At 41.2% G+C, this 21,697-nt stretch overlaps 6 protein-coding genes across 11 annotated transcripts; 2 read left to right on the forward strand and 4 right to left on the reverse strand.

Moving 5' to 3' along the window:
* Positions 1-694: 694 nt before the first annotated feature.
* On the forward strand, positions 695-2,565 carry LOC143452446 (uncharacterized). 4 transcript variants are annotated; one of them, XM_076953427.1, is made up of 7 exons: positions 695-946; positions 1,011-1,083; positions 1,177-1,265; positions 1,566-1,692; positions 2,093-2,197; positions 2,278-2,349; positions 2,446-2,565. In XM_076953427.1, the coding sequence occupies exons 5-7, from the start codon at positions 2,114-2,116 to the stop codon at positions 2,539-2,541; spliced, it is 252 nt and encodes an 83-aa protein (XP_076809542.1). In that variant the 5' UTR covers positions 695-946; positions 1,011-1,083; positions 1,177-1,265; positions 1,566-1,692; positions 2,093-2,113; the 3' UTR covers positions 2,542-2,565. The 4 variants fall into 4 exon arrangements, with proteins under 4 accessions (XP_076809542.1, XP_076809539.1, XP_076809540.1 ...); XM_076953424.1 differs by having other exon boundaries at positions 1,011-1,265; positions 1,969-2,197; XM_076953425.1 differs by having other exon boundaries at positions 1,011-1,265; positions 1,969-2,197; positions 2,284-2,349.
* A 6,203-nt stretch (positions 2,566-8,768) lies between these two features.
* LOC143451699 (uncharacterized) lies at positions 8,769-12,387 on the forward strand. Its single transcript, XM_076952414.1, has 11 exons — positions 8,769-8,832; positions 8,964-9,076; positions 9,134-9,243; positions 9,318-9,442; positions 9,510-9,698; positions 9,983-10,096; positions 10,163-10,276; positions 10,334-10,447; positions 10,528-10,878; positions 10,979-11,128; positions 11,417-12,387. Exons 1-11 carry the CDS (start codon positions 8,787-8,789, stop codon positions 12,385-12,387), a joined length of 2,397 nt encoding a protein of 798 aa, XP_076808529.1. The 5' UTR covers positions 8,769-8,786.
* LOC143453257 (uncharacterized) lies at positions 12,343-15,637 on the reverse strand. 3 transcript variants are annotated; one of them, XM_076954523.1, is made up of 10 exons: positions 15,501-15,637; positions 15,279-15,445; positions 14,158-14,359; positions 13,984-14,097; positions 13,684-13,914; positions 13,335-13,451; positions 13,109-13,276; positions 12,898-13,023; positions 12,720-12,828; positions 12,343-12,653 (listed from the first exon to the last, which is right to left on the reverse strand). In XM_076954523.1, the coding sequence occupies exons 1-10, from the start codon at positions 15,535-15,537 to the stop codon at positions 12,650-12,652; spliced, it is 1,275 nt and encodes a 424-aa protein (XP_076810638.1). In that variant the 5' UTR covers positions 15,538-15,637; the 3' UTR covers positions 12,343-12,649. The 3 variants fall into 3 exon arrangements, with proteins under 3 accessions (XP_076810638.1, XP_076810636.1, XP_076810637.1); XM_076954521.1 differs by having other exon boundaries at positions 13,984-14,359; XM_076954522.1 differs by having other exon boundaries at positions 13,984-14,359; positions 15,279-15,625.
* Positions 15,638-16,609: 972 nt separating this feature from the next.
* Positions 16,610-17,909, reverse strand: LOC143453264 (uncharacterized protein C14orf119-like). The gene is made up of 2 exons (XM_076954531.1): positions 17,775-17,909; positions 16,610-17,715 (listed from the first exon to the last, which is right to left on the reverse strand). The coding sequence occupies exons 1-2, from the start codon at positions 17,898-17,900 to the stop codon at positions 17,506-17,508; spliced, it is 336 nt and encodes a 111-aa protein (XP_076810646.1). The 5' UTR covers positions 17,901-17,909; the 3' UTR covers positions 16,610-17,505.
* Positions 17,910-17,970: 61 nt separating this feature from the next.
* On the reverse strand, positions 17,971-19,519 carry LOC143453259 (zinc transporter ZIP11-like). Its single transcript, XM_076954525.1, has one exon. The coding sequence runs from the start codon at positions 19,511-19,513 to the stop codon at positions 18,548-18,550; it is 966 nt and encodes a 321-aa protein (XP_076810640.1). The 5' UTR covers positions 19,514-19,519; the 3' UTR covers positions 17,971-18,547.
* LOC143453260 (sideroflexin-5-like) lies at positions 19,519-21,527 on the reverse strand. Its single transcript, XM_076954527.1, has one exon. It carries the CDS (start codon positions 21,068-21,070, stop codon positions 20,108-20,110), a length of 963 nt encoding a protein of 320 aa, XP_076810642.1. The 5' UTR covers positions 21,071-21,527; the 3' UTR covers positions 19,519-20,107.
* Between the last annotated feature and the right edge of the window lie 170 nt (positions 21,528-21,697).

The raw sequence follows: 21,697 nt of genomic DNA on the forward strand, positions 1-21,697 counted from the left end.
AATTGAAGCCTGGGTCGAGATTGGAAAGGTCATGTCTCGTATAGATTGAAGCCTGGGTCGAGATTGGAAGGGTCATGGCTCGTATAAATTGAAGCCTGAGTCGAGATTACGGAGGTCATGGGTTCTATAAATTGAAGCCTGGGTCGAGTTTGGAAGGGTCATGGCTCGTATAGATTGAAGCCTGGGTCGACATTACAGAGGTCATGGGTTCTGTAGATTGAAGCCTGGGTCGATATTACAGAGGTCATGGGTGCTGTAAAATGAAGCCTGGGTCGATATAAGAAAATGGTGAATTCGAATACAATTGAGACCTGGAGTCTGAAGTTAAATATGTTGAATCAGAAGGCAGGAGGGTTAGTCGAGCTCTTTTGCTGTTTTTTTTTTAGGACTGGCAGACTGCGGACGCTGATTAATGTTAAAGAAATTACTGTGTCAGTGTGTAGGCCTATTGAAATATTTTAAGCCATGGGTTTTGATTGCATTGAAAGTTAGGCTAGGCCTGTATGAGGCGAAATTTATTATAAGGCAATCTGAAACGAATATTATAGGTTGTAGCTTATAGTAGGCTACCGGTACATACTGGTATGTGGTCCCAAAGTTGCATACTGACATAATGTTTTCATTGACTACCGTATTCCTGTTCACAGCTTACAAATAAAGTAAAATTGAGCAAAAACAATATACTTTAAACTTGATTTTAGCAGCACAACTGACATGTTGTATTTGAATTAGTGTAGTTAATGTGCTGTACTGTAAAACATATATAAGGTATTCTACCGCCATACTGTTGTTATTGGTTTACTTTGAAATTGTATGTATTTCACGTTTGAATTCACATGTGGTTTGAAAACTTCTTTCAAAGAATAAGGATTGGAATACTGTTTCATCACAATATGGTACTTTATGGTTTCACAAAAGAAGATTTACCCGCAGAAATAGCGACTGGGTATGTTAAAGCCATAATTTGCTCCTTTTTACTTTGACATGTTGTTTATGGAGTTTGTTTTTAGGTAACTGCACGTTTCATGAAACCAATTGTAACTATCATAAATACTGGGGCACAGTGCACACTGGGTGTTTTTGGTGAGATTCAAATTCAATGTATTAAGATTTTTCGTAACACTAGCTATCTGCCTGACGACTATCACCATGCAGCTACCATTACATTATTTGCAGGCAATTGATGTTGCTAACGCCGAGGTTTTCATATATGATCCACTTGGGAGGGAAAATACCATCGCTCCAACCATTACAACTAATTTAACGTAAGCTGAAGCTGTGATTAAAAATTGGCTTGTAATCTGTCATGGAACGGTGCATGAAATTCGCCAGTGATTGACAAAGAAGTTTTATTACTATTAAGAAATATGCAGGTGGTATACCGTGGACATATAGGATTTTAATGTAGCCAACAGTGAGTCAATAAGGACATTTGTGCTTTCACAAATAAATTTCAATGTTTGTAATATTATCACGCCTATCACTCGGGCTCACATGAGCTTAAATTTCGGGTTCGGTACTTTACAAGTATTTATACTGTACTGATATATTTCAATTCTAAATAGATCCTTCCAGAAGTTTTACAACATGAAATTGCATCAACTGAATGCATCTTACGAAGATGCAAAAGTGGAAATATACAGCCACAATATACAACAAGATACCCACAGTTGTGGGCCCCTCTCTATCATGGTAAGTGTTCAATCATGAATACAAGATAAACCTAAACCCCCTAACTCATATCTTGTTACATTTGACTATAAGTTATTGCAGTGAGAAATAATTAAGATAAAACAAGGCGAGTTAACAAAGGAATTTTCATTATAGTAGGTATCGGACATGGGCAGCACTGTTGCTAGCACAGAGCTCTAACAATGCAGCCACTTGGTAGTTAATAATTGCATAATAATTGTAAAAGAAGAGCATGGCTTTTACTAGTTGAGTGCTAATGTGCACTTTACAATTCAGAGCAGATTTAGACTGTGGACATATGTGGGAGATAAAACATTTTTGTGGATTATATGTGACAAAATATTGTAAACTTGAAACTGCCTATCCACTGAAAGCTACTTCTACGTTATGTTTATGTAAGCTGCCCAGCAATACATGAAAAATGAATTTCAAGAATTTAGAGAGGCTTCCACAGATTGTAATGCAATACGCATTGCAATTGGAAATATGCTACTTAGACATTGTGGTAAGTCCATGCTTAATTTATTTGGGGTCCCATTAATTCAATGAAAAATAATATTATTTCACTTCATGTTTTGTTTTAAGATGAAGAGAGTAGAGAACCTAGACGAATTTTGTGTTCATTGTTCGAAAACAACATCACGGAGCACTGCATGGGTAAATAGTTTTCGCCTGAAGTTGTTCAATGTAATGTCATAACATTAAGGCTTCTATTACAGCAATATCAAACTGTTTTGCCTATTTATCTTTCAGTATGCATGTGATCAATGCTGCCGATGGATCCACGAATCCTGCTCCGCTGAACCGGCAGAAAACCAACAGTTCCTTTGCAAACATTGCACAATTTAATTCATGTAATAAAATTCTTTCCAGTTCTTAACCTGTTTGTGGTACAAAAATAAGTCAGGCAAGCATTCACTGTAAATGATTTATTAAATTGAAGCATATCAGCGGAAAGGAAGGTGTTGAAGAAAGTACTTTTAAACAATTTCCTCACTACAAAGACGTTCATCTGTAAATGTGTTTTCTTTAACTCATGCAGTCAGGAGTCTTCCCAATTGAACGTGGGTCACGTGAATGATTTCACAATCCTAGGAGCAACGTGAAATGGTCTGCATCAAAAATCCTAACATGCAGTAATAATGTATGGTCAAACCACTCCATTTTTATGTCCTTCAATAGCTTACTAAGCAAATCACTATATACCTGTAAAGTACAACTAAGACAATGGTGTAATTAACATGTGAGGAGAAAAAAAGTAATTGGTAGCAGGCATTTTATCAGAAACACCACAAATAAGTAGTTCAACAATAATTTTATCAAGTACTTGCATTTATAATGAATTTGTGGTTTTGCATAACTCAACATTCCTGTGGCACTCAATTTAACTTCGTGTGTAATTTGTGGGGCTTAATTTCCGTAATATAGGTAATGTATGATAATTTACTGCACAACGCAAACTTAGTGATACAGGATTTAATTAAAAAACATGATCTATTTCATTTCAAACCAGCCTTTTAGGCATGACCTCTTTATTGTCGATCAAACCTTCAGTAAAAAAAGCTGTGACCTTTCCAGTCGTAGGCTACATAGCCTAACCCATGACTTCTGTAATGTCGACCCAGGCTTCATTTTATACGAGCCATGACCCTTCCAATGTCGACCCAGGCTTCAATCTACAGAACCCATGACCTCTGTAATCTCGACCCAGGCTTCGATTCATACGAGCCATGACTGCTGTAATCTCGACCCAGGCTTCATTATATACTAGTCATGACCTTTCCAATCTCGACCCAGGCTTCAACCTACAGAACCCATGACCTCTGTAATCTCGACCCAGGCTTCGATTCATACGAGCCATGACTGCTGTAATCTCGACCCAGGCTTCATTATATACTAGTCATGACCTTTCCAATCTCGACCCAGGCTTCAACCTACAGAACCCATGACCTCTGTAATCTCGACCCAGGCTTCGATTCATACGAGCCATGACTGCTGTAATCTCGACCCAGGCTTCATTATATACTAGTCATGACCTTTCCAATCTCGACCCAGGCTTCAACCTACAGAACCCATGACCTCTGTAATCTCGACCCAGACTTCAATTTATACGAACCATGACCTCTATAATCTCGACCCAGACTTCATTTTATACGAACCATGACCTCTGTAATCTCGACCCAGGCTTCTGAATTTCACGCCTGGCTTGCGAGTCATAAATGGATCACTTCCCCGCCTCGAAAAATATAGCCTGTTCTGCGGACTAATTGCAGTCTTTTGCATGATCACTGGAGCCCCGATTACCGAACTAAGCACTGAACTTTAGCAAGTTTCGTTAACGTTGTGCCATTACAATTTCATTGGTGCGGGTTAATCACAATTGGCTTGATTTTTCGTCCCCACCGCGCTTTTGACAAAAAATAACATCATTGATTGTATGGTATAGCGCCACGTTGTATGGAACGGGAGCACGACATATGGCCGCGGGAAAGTGGCCGCGAACAAACTCACCGGGGTCAACTGAACGTGACGTAAATTGACCGCAGACAAACTGACTGTGACATAAACTGGCCGGCGATCAAATTAACCGTCGATAAATTGGCCGGCGATCAAATTAACCGGCGACAAATTGGCCGTCAAAAGGTCAAAATTTTAAACTCGGTAGTATATGATATGTAAAGTAAATATTTGTTTGTAACTATTTCCTTTGTTTTTAACAAAATTGTTTTTTATTTCAATACACATTGAAACGTTTATTGAAATAAACAGAAATATTTCCGGAAATACGAGAAATACGAGTAACAACATTAAAAGACGTTCACTGCAAAACACATATGACACTACATAATATGGGCACTAAAATTTACACAAGCTGTTATTTGACAAACAAGGAAGTTTATTGCGCAAATTGTAGGTTGTGGGCGATGCCTCTGAGAAAATCTAATATGTCACGGTTTGCAAAATCTTCAACGATGGTTTGAAGTCGCGCATCCAGATCCTTGTATTTTCTCCTTTTGGCAGGAGGCCCTTGGGCACAGAGCGCCTCAATCTTGTTTTTGTTTATGTTCTGCAATTTCCTTAAAGCTTCTATAAATTTCCAAATGGTTGGGTGTTGCATTGATAACATCCTGTTTATTAGACTGTGGTGACCTTCAACTTTGTTGTTGGTTCTGGCTTCGCCATTTAACACCCGAACATGGACGTTCCAGAAGTCATGTGAATATGGCGGGTCTCTTCGGAGCTGAGTTCGAAAGCGACGCCCGATGTAAGTACGCTCAAAGTAGTCGAGAAGCGGAAGCATTTCATCAGGCAAAAATTCCTCTAATGTTTCAAAAGCCTCAATCAGATGCTGTATTGGAACAAATGCCAAAGCCGGTATGTGACGCAGCAGTAGTGCAAATTCTTGATCATTTTGATACCTTCTTTGAAGTCCGATTTGCTGCATGTGCTTCCTGACATTTTGATTTAAATGAAAAAAGCAACCACTTACTGTGAGGTCATCATAGTCAAACACCATCCGAATTGCATTTATTGCAGACATTTCAAAATCAACCAAAAAACTTGTTGGATGTGCATTTGGTATCAGTCTCCACCTGCTGGGCTTCTCCAACTCTTTTTGCAATTTACAATTATTAGCATAACCATAACCAAGACTTAAAACTAGGGGAGTCCTGACGTACAGCTTCAATCTGACAATTTACTTAACTAAAGTGTCCATTGTTATTGCAATAAGTCCATTGTTACAACATGAGATAGGCTACAACGCATTGTTTCATAATCTCATCAAACAACTCGTCTAGACTGGGAAAATGTATGTAACAATAAGAAATCTATGAATATGGGTCACCGTACAAGGGGCCAAAAAACTCTACGAGTGGCAACCTTGACTGCAATACACATACTGGATAGTGACTAGATAGTGAATTAGAATTTTGACCTTTTGACGGCCAATTTGTCGTCGGTTAATTTGATCGCCGGCCAATTTATCGACGGTTAATTTGATCGCCGGCCAGTTTATGTCACAGTCAGTTTGTCTGCGGTCAATTTACGTCACGTTCAGTTGACCCCGGTGAGTTTGTTCGCGGCCACTTTCCCGCGGCCATATGTCGTGGAACCGTATGGAACACTGACCACGAGTCGCATTATTGCAAGGCCAGCGCTTGAGCAACTCCGCTATCAAGTCGACAAATCATTGAAGATATGACAAACATTAGTTCGTTGTTGTATTACTTGTGTGAAGTATTACACAATAAACATATCTGTCATCAGGACCGCGTACACTGGCGGTTATTGTTACAATATGAGCGAGGACGATTGATGGTTGATAACTTGTTTTATTTCTGCTTCGATGATATGAGTTCTCATTTCTCAAACGGCGTGACTATGCTGTTAGTTGCTTAATTCTGTCTATACAAATTACTAAATGATAAGGTTCCCATTTTGTTTATTATCAGACACAAAAGCTTCCATCTTCAGGCACAGCTTACTCGATGTTAAATTGCGCAATGGTAAAAGTGAAATCGATAACGTAAAAAGGAAAGATTGTAAACATTACATTGGTATATATCTGGCACACCAGTTCAAGCGAGGTAATTTATCTGAACTTCATTAAGGAGAATTCAAGTCCGGTCAACAATTCAATTGCAAGATCCCAAAATAAAATTTCAGCATTTCCAAAACAACTCTATACTCGTGACGTAACTGTCACAGTGGTTTGTGGTAATAATGTCCCAACCTTCCCTGTGATCATTGACAATCTTCATCAACTTGCAAATTATTCGATGCGACTTGCCCTTATGCCGCGTTCCTTTTATCGCCTTTGCGTTCATTTCATGATGACGTGTTTTTCATGCTCTAATTCAGGGCGCTCCAAACCTTTGGCACGTGGTGACGTGGGCCACATGTGGTCTGCGGGTAGATTCGGTGCGGCCCGCAAAATCTTTCCGAGTTTTGGTATGCTGCATTTTCCACCTCAAAATACCCAGTTGTTGAAGTACACCTGCTTTTAATTAAATAGGTTGCATTAGCAGCAGCCTGAGATGAGCTGCACATAATTGAAGTGCAAGTCAATGTTCACAAATGCGGTGTTGTAGTAAATTAGCCCTTTATAGTCTGCAATCTGGTGTTAAAGCTCGTATATCGTGATGGTGTTCTTGTCTTTAGTAAAATTTGAGTACATTACGAGGTCAATAAAATGAACATTTAAGTTATATGGAAAAACTTTGTCAAATTTAATGCATGCAGTAATACTAAGATTCTGGCTGCAGAAGATTTCATGACCGATAGATAAGAGACTGTTTCAATAGAACCAGCACGTTTATAACCGTAAAATATAGGCCTAGCTGTTACTCAATTCCATCTAAAACCCAGCAACAATTACTACGTTGCGTGTCGTCTTGGTGTGCGAGACATACATCAGGAGGACCATATTTGCGAAAGACCCCAGGAGGCGGTTAATTATAGTCAAAGAATCAGATTATTCATTGACTTGTCGACTATCGGTGAATACCAGCAGATTTTAAAAAGTGTAAGATAGATCGATGTGGTTACATGGGGCACAAGCCGTGCATAACCTCATCGAGGGCCGGATTGTAACACCCTGCCATTACCAACCATTATTGTGAAACTTTGGAAGGGCCCGTGTTAGCAGAAGCACGGTAGAGCTTGCGTTATTCTGAATAATTGTTCCTCGGAGTCTTTTATCGTTGGTAAAATCCTCCTCGAACAGATTACTAGCGACCTGACTTGAAGTCGCATCCGACACAGCACGTGTCAATACTCAATAGGTTATATCTCTAATTGAAAGTATTCTTTTGGCATACCGATCGATAAAGTTCCATTGCAGTTGTTTGTAGTTTTATAAAATAGCTCAGCATTTCATGGTCTGGCTGAGACTTCTCGAAATGTGCGGCCATGTTGGACTGTCCAATTACCATTGTGACGCAATCACAGCCCAATTACCATTGTGCAAAGGTTCAGCCAAACCAAAGACGACCGGTGGATCCAAAATTCGGTTTAAAGTCGAGGAAGAAGGAAGCTCGCATCAAGCGAGATGCGAGGGAACTATAGGATCGAGTAAGATCGCCTTTCAACTGGTGTCTTGCTAACAGTAATTTCTATAAAACAATTATTTTCAATATCTTGGATCACAATGTACTTGTAAGCTCAGCTTTGCAGTAACCTGCTGTTGTTTATGATGAACTTTTGTTCCATAAACACGTGTAAGGACAAATTTTTCCTGAAAGTTGCGTTCAACATCATTTTGGGTCTGAACCTGCTGAACTAGCGCTAGCTAGCGGCAACTCTGCAGCTCCCGAATCCATCGCGGTTGGTTACTTCGGTGTTGATCAGGAATATAGTTCGGTGCGAAGGTTTTACTAATCGTCTAATCGCTCTTATGCGATCGTTGATTAAATGTTTGCTATATTCGTCAGTATCTCATAAGCTAGGCCTACGCAAAAAAAGTTTAAAACGGAGATCGGATAAAAAAGATTTCTTATTTTAAGGATAGTCAAGGAGTTATGGTTAGTGGGTAAAAATTTAGTTTCCAAAAAAATATTGACGAATTTTATTGAAGTTGTAATAAACATAAGAAAAGAGTTACCCTTTTCCCCCGGTTGCTAATTATAGCGATGTAGTGGAATTCAGTATTCCCTCGTTCTTGAATTGTTTCTACTTTTAAATTTTTGGCGAAATTAAATGTTTAGTGACCGTTGTCTTCAAAACAAAGTTTTACGAATTGGGACGTTCCCTTACGCACAGCCTTGCGCCACCAGGCGGCGATTACCATTTCACGCTTCACCAAACATTGTTGTGACGTCATCGTTAAGCGAAAATAAACTTTGTCCTCCAATTCTGATTCTCTGGATACGCTTTTTGATGACGCAACAATCATAATTGAGACATTATTATTATTTCGTAATTCTGGTTACATCGAATCAATTATTGGCTTCTAAATAAAGCCTCGACCATAAGTGCAATTATGACATCACAAATAAAGTAAGTATTACGCGGTTTGTGATTGTTCAAGTGGATGCGATCGATAAATTTTTAGTTTCAAAGCACGGCGACGAGAAGTAACAGTAGAGCTGACAATGGAAGAAATATTGGTTGTTCTGCTTCTTCTGGCTGCGAAACTTGGTGAGGTTCAGTTCCATGTTGCTGTTAAACTGGAATTATCGAGGCTATTTTCACAATCTTATTATAAAGTTATAGCATATATGAAGTTATATTATATCAAGGCGCTTTATAAAACTAATGTGACATCACAGATGCTGGCTTTGGTCAAGAATGTGGCTCAGTGTTAAAAGGAAGTGGCGTCATAAAGAGCCAGGGTTACCCGGAAACATATCCGTCCAACTTCGACTGCACTTGGACCATAGAGGTCAGGCGAGGTCGGTAAATTAGTAATGACGTCACACATGACGAAATATTTGCGTAGGCGGAGGAATACGACAGAGTGCAGGTTGTGTTCGAGGACTTTAACGTTGAGCCGGGGGAGAGCTGCGAGTTTGACTTCCTCGAGATGAGGGCGATGGGAGAGAGCAAGAGGTGAGCTTCTTCTCCACTCCTCCAATCACATCCATCTGCGCTCGACTCCCAACTCATCCCCGCACTTTTTGCAGGTTTTGTGGAGACAAACTCAGTGACGTCGGCAACAACGGTCAACTATCCGTAAGAGGGCGCCTCGTGCTCAGGCTCGGCTCGGACGACTCGGTGCAACTGCGGGGGATCTCCCTAAGATACGAAGGTTTTTAAAATTTGTCTTCTAGTTTCAGTGACTCCACAGCTTTATGTTTTAATGACATCATTGCTAGTTATCCCCGGAGAACCTCCTACCACACCCCCGTCCACAACTCCTCCGGTTACCATAGCAACTACCGTCCCTCCGATCGTGTCCTGCGAGGAGGAACCCTGCTTGAACGAGGGCGAGTGCCTCCAAGTGGACGAAAACGAGATCTACTGCATGTGCAAGGACGGCTTCGAGGGGGATTATTGCCAAAACAGTGAGTGCCATTGTTACATCATCTTAATATACAAGTGCATATCTCACCTCTGTAACAGATGTATTAAGAAGGTTGTTTGCTAACTGTAAATAGCGCCAATTGTGGTTAATTTCTACCCAAAATGCCTCAGCTTGCTTGTCAATGCCCGAACATGCCGTTACGTATTCATTCCAGATTATCTTATATATATGCGTGTTCTCTTTTCACTTACATATTAAATATGCTGTTAAAAGCCTCAAAGCCTGAGTCACTCTAAGCAGAAACATTACAACCTCGATTTTAAGATGTCGATGACTGTGGTTCGAATCCATGTGAGAATGGCGCCACGTGCATAGACGGCGTCAACAAGTGGTCGTGCCAGTGCGTTGAAGGCTACATCGGGGAGACTTGCGCGATTGGTCAGTACAGTTCCATCTTGCGGTTAACTGCAAACAAACTGTGACGTTATATTCACACACCGATAGATTACGACGAGTGCAGAGCGGAACCATGCAAGAACGGGGGTACGTGTGAAGATAAGCTGAACGCTTTCGTCTGCATCTGCACTGAAGGATGGACCGGGTGGGACTGCGACACAGGTGCGCCACCTAACGAACAATCGCTCCATTGTGAATCCTAAATTTTACTTTGTTTAGAAATTGACGAGTGCGACCCGAATCCGTGTGAGAACTACGGAGTGTGTGACGACCATCTGGGCTTTTATACCTGCGTCTGCCATCCCAAGTACACTGGCCGCAACTGCACCATTCGTAAGCTGCCACGTGCTTTTGTGATCTCAACCAAACATCCCACCATAAACCATGACTAACGAATCAACCATCTCTTTTAGCTGTGGCGGAACCAACAGAAGAACCAACCGCCTCCGAACCAGATCAACCAGATGAAAATGATCCACAACCAGATGAAAATGATCCACAACCAGAAGAGGAGAATAGCGAACCGGAAGACAAGCAGGAAGCACCAGGGTTGTCATCAGAAGAACCAGATACGACATCACCTTTTCAACCAGATGTAGAGCTGACGACACCAGCGCAAACAAGCACCATCGAAGCACCAGATGAGGACGGTTCACCAGCTAATGGTACAGAACCCGAATACGAGTTGCAAGATCCAACCACACCAACCCACAACGACACCAGGCTTACTGCCAACCAAACTGAAACACCAACTGACCAGATTGGTAATAATTTGAATAATTTAGTCGCCATAACCAACTTTAATTCTATTATTAAACAATCAATTCAATCAAACAATGAATTCAATCATCAAATTTTTTACAGAAACTTCTCATGAAAATTTCATTCCCACCGCTGTCATTGCAACCCTTGCTGCTGTGACGTCACTGACAGGCATTATTAGCTCACTTTTATATTACTTGAAAACAACAACAAAATCGCGACAGATTCACGACGTTGGTCAATTAGTTCAAGGTACCTGACGTCATCATCATCATCATCATCATCATTGCATCGTCATCATCATTATTTTTATGACAATCATTTTTGACGTCATAAGTGTTTTTATCATGAATCATATGTAAAATAAGTTAATCATATTACGTCTTTGTTACGTTTCATCGTTTGTTGTATTTCCCTTCTTATTTGAGACATCATCGCATCGCGACCATTTTGTCATCAAGACAAGTACGCCATGCCATCCATGTGCGTCATAATGTTGTCATAATGAGATTAGGGTCACAGATTAATGTTTTATTGCAGCCAAGCCCGGTCAACCCCATGTTCCCGCCAAACCACTTTCAAGCGATAGCGGGATTTCCCCTGATGATATCATTGGAAGTAACGCGTCATCCAAACACGCACTACTCGGCAATATGACGTCACTATCGTCATCAAAAGCGTTCGATTCGCGACATATATTTCATCATAATCCTCAATTATTTCAACAACCCGACAGCTATTTCGGTGATCCTCGCCAGGAAAGGTTTCACGGTGACGCCAACCGGGAATATTCAGAAAGTGACGTGTTTAATGATGTCACAATGCATAACGTAAAACAGTCGAAGAAAAACCGCGACAAGAAGCGGAAAAAGACAGACAAACCACGTGATATATTTTCACCGACACCCCCAACTGTACCCGGGCCCACTAGTCCGGTGCTTCCCCTTCACCCAAAGCTGACCCCTCTGACCCATCAAGCCAAGCTGCCCCCAATAAGAAGAAATCTTAACGTCATACCGGAGGGAAAGTCCCAATCTACCCATACAAGACCAATCCCACCTGCGAAATTGACGTCACAAGCGAATAGGAAGCGAAAAACGGCGCGAAGATCGAAGCTAAGCAAAGCGAAAGGGAGGGTTGAAAATCAGAGAGACCCGGGGCCAGCTGAGCCCCCTTCTAATTTTTCCCCCGCCAACCCACAAACGCGCCCATTCGCTTTCGAATCGAATCCAGAGTCAATGGAAATGAGGAGGGTTGGACCGCCAAAACCGGAAACATTTTATTTTGCGAAACAATCACCTTTTATTATGACGCAAACAAACGACATGTACAACAACTATCAAGCAGTTTTTGGACATCCTATGTCACCTCAAACGTCATCAAGTCTTACGTCACCGACCCAAAATACTTCAATGTCATCGATGGACGATATTCTGGAAAGTAGGAATCCACGTATTATGACGTCACTGAGGCGTGGTAGCTTAGCACCAAATGTATTTCTGAAACCCTGAGTCTTGAACGACTGGAAATGAAAAGCGTTTCCCACAAAATATTCAAAATACAAAAGCGTTTTCTCGGGTCAGGCCAGAGCTTCCATATATTTTCTTTACATTGGCAGAGTTCCCAAAAAGAGCTTCTGGCGCACAACCATCTACCTTTCTTTCGTCACACTTGTCAATTATACGGTGCTTGTTGAATGATTGCCTTTTGTGTGTAAGGGTGACGTCACAATAGTTTGTGGATGACGTCACGATGTTACCACCGGGGAGCAACCTAGCTAGAATTGACAAGAGTTATATAACGAACAACGACCTCTAGTGGACGCAAATCATCCAATTCTTACCGAGGATTGTGTGAAAAAGACATCACTTTGTTCTTCCGCAAATGCCGGAAGTGGAAGAAGGATTTTCCATCCCACGCCTGTTTGGCTGCTTGAGGGTGCTCCAGCGCATCTGCAGAGGAAAAATTCAAACGAATCAAAATATTGTCGTTTTTCACTAAACTGTAAATTATGAAGCAACCTTTTTTGACTTCTTCCTTGCTTTGTTGCAATCTTTTTATGACGTAATAAATCAAGGCCGCTAATAGCAAAAGGCATAAAAAGAACCCGGAAGTACTGATCACCATGGGAACGTAAAAGGTGGAAGCTGAAAAATATACTAGTTTGTTACGCAATTAAACTTTTTGCATAACATTATTACATCACCAAAATATCGTGATGTCATAACTCACCGTTCCTCGAGTTTTGGCATCTCCCACCTTCATAATCATCGAGACAAACACAAATGGGGTCGTCATTTGTCAGTGTGACGCAACTTCCGCCGTTAAAACATTCGTATTCAGAGCATGCTGCGTCACTTCCGACATCATTTTGGGAGTCTAGAGGCGCTGTGGTGGATTCTGAAAATATTTCCACAGTCAGAATCGCGATTTGCCTTCCTCTGCACACAATACACACCTGTGACGTCACATTGGTCTCCGAAATATCCAGACAAACAGAAGCACCTGAATCCGTTTATGACGTCATCACACGACCCGCCATTTAAACAAGGCGCCGATGAGCATTCATCGACATCTAAATAAAGGAAGAAAGGTCGTTGGTGATGAGTCAAACCTTAATCCGATAAAAGTGCACGGTGTGTAGCCTATGTGTACATGTATGTAGCCTATGTGTACATGTATGTAGCCTATGTGTACATGTGTGTAGCCTATGTGTACATGTGTGTAGCCTATGTGTACATGTATGTAACCTATCTGTACATGTGTTTGTATGTGTATGTGCAATTGCATGAGAGATGTCTGAGTACCTCGCGTACAGTTCATGCCGGTAAACCCGTCTGCGCATGCGCACTGGTATCCATCCTCTGTGTTCGAACAAACCCCACTGTTTTGGCAAGGTTCCAGAATCAAACAGTTGTCAGTTATAACGTCACAAGTAGGCCCGGAAAGTCCAACTGCGCACTGACATCTAAATGAATTGACGTCATCGAAGCACGTTCCCCCACGTGAGCAGGGATTGGAGGAGCACTCGTTCACTTCTGTGGCGTAATTAATAGATATTTCGTCATTTGCTAATGTTGGCATTATTACGTCACAAATCCCATCACCTTGCTCGCAATTCTCTCCGGTCCACCCAGGCGCACACTGACAATTGTATCCTGTTGCGTCATAATCGCATGTACCGCCATTTTGGCAGGGGTCGGACAAACAAGGAGAGAGCACTGAAATACAGCGAATGACGTAATAATCATGAGCATATGGGTGTGGGGTGAAGCACCCACCTTTAAAGGATAAGGTGAATCCCCGGCCCCCGACGCTGCCATCCGAGCTGAAGGAGACGGTGGTGGGAAGTGCGCCCACGTACGGATTACCGTCAACCCTGTTGCTGCAAAATTTCTGTTCCGCTTGATCAGTGAAGCGTAAAGAAAGGAAGTCATATTGACAATTTCTCGCGTTTTCGATGTCGATCACGTCGATAGAAATCTAAGTTAAAAACGCAGAGAGATAATTTGCGGATGCGCTTAATCGCGGTATTTCGCATAAATGCAAAGCGCGATCCATCCAGAAATATTTGACGATAGCGCGATCTACAACAATGTCAAAACAGACAAATCGAATAGACTAATCTGCAACAATGTCAAAAGGAACAATGTCTCGCACTTATTAATTTTCAGGATTTGTTCTTCGCATTTGCATAGAGAAGTTTTATAACGTTTTATTTATATTGTGCGTTTTTCAAACTCGGGTCCGTCAACATTATAGTCATGGTTCTTGCCCGGGATGGGGACTTCTTTCCCATCCACTGATGTAGAGCATTGAAGCAATTCCCATTCATCTGTTGCTTGAACACAACTCGTCCGCTCAATCTCGCTACTTCAACTTATTTCCTTCTAATTTTGCTGCGTGTCCATGTTTGTTGCAAGGACACGACGAAGTTTTTATTTTGACGTCACAAATAGGTCACAGAGAGAATAATTTATCTTATTTCCTTAAAAACCTTATAAATCTAACTTTGACCGATTTAAACAATTTTTAAACAAGCATCAGATTTTTTGAAAAGTCTTTCCTCCATTCTACCTCCCTCCCCACTTCGAATACAAACGAATCCACGTCGCTGGTTTAGTTTTAAGATCAGGACAATTATGACGAATCATTTTCATGATTGACCAAAATTTAAGACTAGTTCAAACTATTCGTTGTAACGTGACGGTCGCTGTTGGGCAGCTTCAGTCTACGGCGCAACTGTTACATCACAAGAAGCATTTCATGACGCAATATTTAAAAAACAATCTTCATGTTAGGTTTGTAGTTGAAGAACGATCACGATGGAAAGGCGTTGTTACTTAAACTTCTCTCTCACTCACTTGAACAAGTCCGCAATGTTCATGGTCAAGTCACTAACCTCAACTCTGACGTCATCATGCTCCGATGATATCCACCAATCGCACGTCAGGTCGTTTGCATAATTGCTTGGATAATCTGGTGACGTAATAGTACCTCTTTGAACCCGAATATCACCTCCACACGATGAAAAGACGTCATCAACATCGCTTTGTGATGTCACACTACCTGCAAGCATTTTTCCTGATTGCTTTGAAATAAATCAATCAATCAGATTACTCACCAATGAAGCAAAACGTGATGACTTTGAACAGATACATCCCGACTATGACCTCATAAAGCTGATGTTACAGCGCTAAAGTTAAAAACGTCGAATTGTTAGTCATAAAAACCACAGCATAGCTGTTATTGTTACCCAACAATGGTCAAACACTTCCACACAGGATCGACTCTTAAAATCGAAGTCGAGATTTTAAAGCACTCCGGTGTTAAATCGAAGCCGGAACTTATGAGAGATTGTGATCGCAAACTTCTTAAGTCAACTTTTGTTACCATGGCAACCGCAAGGAGATTTGGACAAAAGTGACCTTTGTTATGAGATAATCCAAAAAAAATTGCAGAATGACACATTATTATTGGTCGATATTTGGAGGAAAATTGGAAAAGGTAAGAATTGACGTAATAAAGAAAGATTAATCCGTAACAGCGCGATCCACTTAAGCAATGTTTGTACAAGCCGTCCTTATAAAAAGTTCTTTGAAAATAAGTTATCAAAATTGTGGAATCACTTGAAACAGAACAATGCGGTGTTGGCGACACAGTTAACGACACAAATCCGCGAAAATCTTTTCAATTCCAGGCAATATCAAGAAATTAAATCTAGTATTAAAATAACTTCAAAGAGATTGCGCTCACAGATATCAGGGGCAAGTTAAATGGACAAATTTGTTTGTTGCTGAAGACTCGCTATGACCAGGCTGGTGTGATCCGCATTACCACTGAATCTGGCTATCAATGTTGCTGTTAGTGGCCTTGCTCAAGTCATCGAATAAGGAATAAACTCATCTTTGCTTTATTGGATGTTGATGGCTTCAAAGCTCACGAAGTTAAGCCGAGGGGGGAACAACCACGAATAGAAGCCAAAGCAGATGCTCTGGTTGCGCCAAGAGAATTATGGCTCTAGTATATATGTATGACATATATATAGTATGATGACATCTAGTATGATGCATTGATATCATGAGCTATGGAAGCCGCATCCCCTCAACGGCGGGCCACCTCTGCAGATGACAGTGACGTCATTACCTCAAACATCCGTTATCACTTCTCATTAGCAGCCGTCACATCCGTTTGAAATAAGTTTTTAATTTTGACAAGAAATAATAACGTTCAGCATTATGTACAGCCACGAGCGATTGCGATCATCATTTACCACGATGACCCACGCTGGTTCGTTTAAACGCCCTTTGCAGCTTGCAAAGAAATTTTGACCGCTTGGTGACGAATTGTAATTTTTAGGTAAAGTTGGTGTAAAAAAACAAAACAGTGACGTAGCAGAGATCACAAGAAACAACAACTCAAGATAATTAGCCAGAGTTTTAGGCTCAAAACAATAAGTAGTGCAATGTTGAATCGGTTCGAACTATGAAAAATTAAGTAGTTCTAATACATAGACATCGTATATATAAACATGTGTGACATTGCCATTGGATTACTTGAAATTTTCAAATACGACCTAAATATGTACAAACCCTAACGTATGTGAAAAACTTGTTTGCATATACGATATCTATGTACCAATAAAGCGACTGGAGGTATGACGATTCACTACAGTACCGCATCAGCCTGTAATCTGCTTAAAAGTGTCACTAGTGTCAGACGTGTTTGTTAAACGTCATAATAACAACTTGCAATTGAAAATAAGTTCTGCATCACAACGTGCAAATGTTTACAGAAAAGAAAAAAATAGCTTTTTACCGTAATAAACGCGATATGATCTTTTCCTTGTGGCAACAGATGCGATATCGTGAATGTGATGCAGCACAAGGAAGCAGCCTAAGTGCACCTAGCGAGCCCACTATTGCTCGGCAAGGTGTTGATTCACAATATCACTCGCGTGAACATATTTGTTCATCAATGTTTGCAAACAATGCATCCGTCATCACTTGCATAGAATATCTCTTAGTTTCCATCTCTAACCACTGATCTTGGAGTCAAATCCTTGCGTCAGATTTCGATGACTTTGTTCTGGCACGAACCAACAAGGTTGAGTTAAATCATAGAAGAGATCAGGACACGTTCGCGCTTCGTCGAACTCTGTCATAGAATTCCTCAACAAACTGTTGGTCACATGACTCTAACCGCTCAACCATGAAATTTCTCTCATTGAGAGTCCATTTGTCGAAATACTGCCGAAACAGACGAAGCTGGCATTGGAAAATAGAGGGCGCTCTATCACGCATATTCATGCCACCAAGGGCGCCAGCGAGCACATCAACCTACATAGAAATCTTAGGTCACGTTTAAAGCCAGGTTTGAAACGTTACACAAGTCGCACCTTATTTGGAAGCGCTTTCTCGATCAGCTCCTCCATAAATTGCTCTCGTTGTCGTGGCGACCAGCTCCGGAACCAGTGAATGATGGAATTAATTTCACTCAGCGTGGAACGGCCGTCGGTCTCCATGGAAACCAGCTCAATATACCTTTTGAGATTTTAAGTAAAGCAACATTTTCAAGTCAGATTAAAGGAGACATCTACAAGTAAGAGGAGGTTTATGTGGGAAATGATTACAACTCATCTTTGTTAAGTAATATTTCTAGATAAATAAAATGTTATCAGCCGAGCACACAACAGTCGGATAATTCATATAACACCAAGCTACGATTCTTGGATCTTTAAGTAAACAGTTAAAGGCTTGCTACAATTATTAAATATTTAAATGAATTAAAAAGAGAACTAGAACTTTTGGGAAATAAAGAAACAAAACCAATATGAAAGTAAAATTGCTCCAAATAAGATTTCAACCTCAAAATAAAACAAAAAAATCTTCAACAATTGGCCGCCTTGTAAAGCAAAGTGCAATTAAATCAACACTAAATCAGATTGTTCCATAAAAGTGTAATATTTAGCCTCGGTGAGAATTGGCAAAAATTTCTGAAAAATAAATTAAATTGCACCAGCGATGTGTAAAGTTTGTGAAATACAGAAACAATTTTGGCAGCAGTGGGATGTTGATTATTGCACTTCTGGAGATTTGAAGAAGTTTCCAGGTCAACTCTATGCACCGGTATGTACTATTCACTACATGAACCCATAGATGGTGTTTAGGGTTAACCCAACCCAACATCCAATATCATCATGACGACGAAGCCCACAATGGACATAATGGAGGCCAACTTGCCGTTCCCACAAACCTGCGCTTCCGGTATGATGTCATTGTTCACGACGTACACCATTGCACCGGCCGCAAATGCGAGTGAGTACGGCAGCACTGGTTCGACCACGCCCACCGCCATTGCACCAAGCATACCAGCTATTGGTTCAACCATCCCACTTAACTGACCATACCAGAAGCTGGTCCACACACTGAGACCAGCGCCCCTTAGTGGTAAGCTCACAGCAAGTCCCTCCGGGAAGTTTTGCAATCCGATCCCGATGGCCAAGTTGCGAGCGTTGGCGAATGTCGCTGACTTTGATTTCCCAATTGCTGCAAACCCGACACCAACCGCCAAACCTTCCGGAATGTTGTGGATCGTGATCGCGATGATCAGCAGCAGAATCCGTTTCCATGACAACACTTTCTGCTGTAATTTATGATCAACTTCCTTCTTTGACGAGGTCACGAGGTCACCATTAACAGCGAATTCCTTTCTGCGTCGTTTGACCTTTGACCCCGATTCGACCTCAACTTCACTAGTTGGTTGGAATGAGTCGTCACTTTCCACTTTGGGGTTTCCCGTCAAAGTCGCCACCACATTGCCCGGAGCCCCGAACTTCTGCAGAAGGATATCCGCAAAATAGACAAACATCGCCCCTAGTGTAAAGCCGACCACAGCAGGAAAGTATGCATGACTTCCATAGACATCAGATTCCTCTGCCATCTCAATGGCTGGAGCGAGCAATGACCAGTAGGAGGCAGCAAGCATGACCCCAGCAGCAAATCCAAGGCTTCCGTCAAGGATTCTCCTCTGCCCCGACTTAAAAACAAAAACTAACGACGACCCAACACCGGTCAGCCCCCACGTAAACAGGGTCCCTAGCAACGCTTGTTGAGTGGGGGAATACCCCTGCAACATCTTGCTGAAAAGAAAAAAACAAGATGAATTGAAAAATAATTGCAAGTGATAAGTTTAATGAAATTACCATGATTGGGTCGAGAACAATAAACAATGAAATATAATTTTCACATCGAGATTCGTGAAACTTTATTGCAGCAGAGCAACAGAAATTATAGATTTTTATCAATCCTTGCGGTAGAATAATGATAGAGAGATAAACAAATTTATGAAGCTAAAAGCGCAAAAACTCATCTGCACAAACTTGAATTATTCCAGTGAGCATAAAAAGTGTGATATGAGAACAAAGTCGACCACGGTGTAAATATTGACAAGATTTTTGTGTAAATTTTTAATTGATGAAATACTTTGAAAGCTAAGACTAAAAATTAGTAAAACTGCCACTAGGGGATAAATGAGTACATTAATTTCTTGCATAAAAAGTATTGTTACTGCGATGAGCGTAATTAAAAGTATGGAATAAAACACAAAATACACTACAGGTCCACATCAGCACAACAGAATGATGGACAAGAAAGCAACAAAAATATGAAGTGGTTGAATTACTTAAAGGTAAGCGATTACTACCGATGACATCACAATGCACGAGGTCGTTCAAAGGCCTTTATTATAAAACAAAACTCTCTCCGCTGTTTTCTCTCTCAGTTCTTCTTCAAGGTCGTCTGAGTTTATTTGTGATTTCTGTGGGAAGAGCGCGATGGCGAGAGGAAGAGCGAGACCAAACGATGCGGTTGCAAAGATGAACTGCGCAGGAAGGTTCATCCTGGGATACTTTCGAAGGAAGCTCGTCCGCTCCACCATAGACATCAACACAGGAGGGATGAGGAGGATGGGAGCAGGGAGGAAGGCCCTTGTCGCCGCCGTCTCCATCAAAGCTTTCTTTGCAGCTTTCCTGGAAATCCCGACAACATTGTCATTCTTGTCGGTGACCTGGATACCGGTCTGCAGCTCGCTGTGTCTCATCAACACAACATTACACACGCTGGCTACGGCCACAGCGGGAAACGGGATGAAACGCTGCACGAGCTTCCGTGTGACGGGTTTTAACTTTGTTGATTTCTTCAAGAAAATATTCAAGCCAAGAGCAATCCCAACCGCACTTGATACAGCGCCCGTGTAACCAAGCAGCACGTCTTTTGTTGTCGTTGATTGAGAGGCGTTGCGGTTGCAGTAGTTCACACACGCGTTGTGGCTCTGATTCAACCATTGCCAGAAGGTGGTGGAAAGCAATGTTTGATTGGGGAGGAGTAAGCCAACGACAATAGGGGCGCCGAAAGGAACGAAGCCGGCCATGCGGAACGGCATCGGAATTTTATCGCCAGTGTCAGGATGAAGGATTGCTTGCTTGGCTTTCTGGGCTCTCCACAAATCATCACTGGTGACACCTGGTGGCAAATTTCCCTGCTTGTATTGATCCAAAAGTCCGACGTATTCCTGCAGGACCTTGTCAGAAGTGAACAAGGTTCTTGGATCAATAACGTTGAGAAAATGAAGGAATCGACCAGAGAAAGTTGATTGGTCGTGCCTCGGGGAATCAAGGACAAAATCATCTGTCATTGTTGCCTAATGATTTTAAAACTCGTGTAAAAACCTTCAATTAACCAAGAAAAGTCAATTTGCAGCAATTATAACATTAAACGATTCATGGATGTGAAGCCACAAGTAGGCCTATTCAAACTTTAAATTTCTGAATTTCGTTTTCAAAATTTTAACAACTTTCATGGCCCAGGCTATCTCGGAAATTTTCACAACAAATTTCCTCACTAAAGAATACAAAAATCACCTCATTATGATGTCAAGTAAAAATCTGTTGAAAAAATTGGGAAATTTTCGCTGCACACAACGCTTCTAGTTTACTGACTGCATTCAACTGATTTTTAAGTTTCACAGCAGCAAATGACCGAGTAGACCGACCACTCATATTGTTACCGCTTAGGCTACATCTCACTCTGGTCAAAGACTATATAATACCAAGACGTAATATGTAGGCTATAAATTTAGGCTAATGGTACAAACAATTTTACTCTGACTATTGTTGCTTGCCTACGTCAGCAATGAAATAGATGACCTGGCGCACAGATTTTTGTTGGCAAGCTTCTCACAGAATATCTTAGTTGTTAGATTTCTATGGCGTCTCAGAGTTTCAGCATAGAGTGACATTCAAAAACTCGGATCAAACTAAAC

Source organism: Clavelina lepadiformis, chromosome 4 (genome assembly GCF_947623445.1).
Source record: "Clavelina lepadiformis chromosome 4, kaClaLepa1.1, whole genome shotgun sequence".
In the NCBI taxonomy this organism is placed as follows: domain Eukaryota; kingdom Metazoa; phylum Chordata; class Ascidiacea; order Aplousobranchia; family Clavelinidae; genus Clavelina; species Clavelina lepadiformis.

Excerpts from the sequence above, each read along its gene's own strand:
- LOC143452446 (XM_076953424.1), top strand. The coding sequence starts at position 1,150 with ATGCAGCTACCATTACATTATTTGCAGGCAATTGATGTTGCTAACGCC. Across the intron at positions 1,266-1,565 it reads ACCATTACAACTAATTTAAC|ATCCTTCCAGAAGTTTTACA; the intron begins GTAAGCTGAAGC and ends AATTCTAAATAG. Across the intron at positions 1,693-1,968 it reads GTGGGCCCCTCTCTATCATG|AGCAGATTTAGACTGTGGAC; the intron begins GTAAGTGTTCAA and ends TTTACAATTCAG.
- LOC143451699 (XM_076952414.1), top strand. The coding sequence starts at position 8,787 with ATGGAAGAAATATTGGTTGTTCTGCTTCTTCTGGCTGCGAAACTTG. Across the intron at positions 8,833-8,963 it reads TCTTCTGGCTGCGAAACTTG|ATGCTGGCTTTGGTCAAGAA; the intron begins GTGAGGTTCAGT and ends GTGACATCACAG. Across the intron at positions 10,448-10,527 it reads TGGCCGCAACTGCACCATTC|CTGTGGCGGAACCAACAGAA; the intron begins GTAAGCTGCCAC and ends CATCTCTTTTAG.
- LOC143453257 (XM_076954521.1), bottom strand. The coding sequence starts at position 15,537 with ATGTATCTGTTCAAAGTCATCACGTTTTGCTTCATTG. Across the intron at positions 13,915-13,983 it reads CGGAGAGAATTGCGAGCAAG|AAGTGAACGAGTGCTCCTCC; the intron begins GTGATGGGATTT and ends ATTACGCCACAG. Across the intron at positions 13,452-13,683 it reads CGGCATGAACTGTACGCGAG|ATGTCGATGAATGCTCATCG; the intron begins GTACTCAGACAT and ends TCCTTTATTTAG.
- LOC143453264 (XM_076954531.1), bottom strand. The coding sequence starts at position 17,900 with ATGGAGACCGACGGCCGTTCCACGCTGAGTGAAATTAATTCCATCATT. Across the intron at positions 17,716-17,774 it reads AGAAAGCGCTTCCAAATAAG|GTTGATGTGCTCGCTGGCGC; the intron begins GTGCGACTTGTG and ends ATTTCTATGTAG.
- LOC143453259 (XM_076954525.1), bottom strand. The coding sequence starts at position 19,513 with ATGTTGCAGGGGTATTCCCCCACTCAACAAGCGTTGCTAGGGACCCTG.
- LOC143453260 (XM_076954527.1), bottom strand. The coding sequence starts at position 21,070 with ATGACAGATGATTTTGTCCTTGATTCCCCGAGGCACGACCAATCAACT.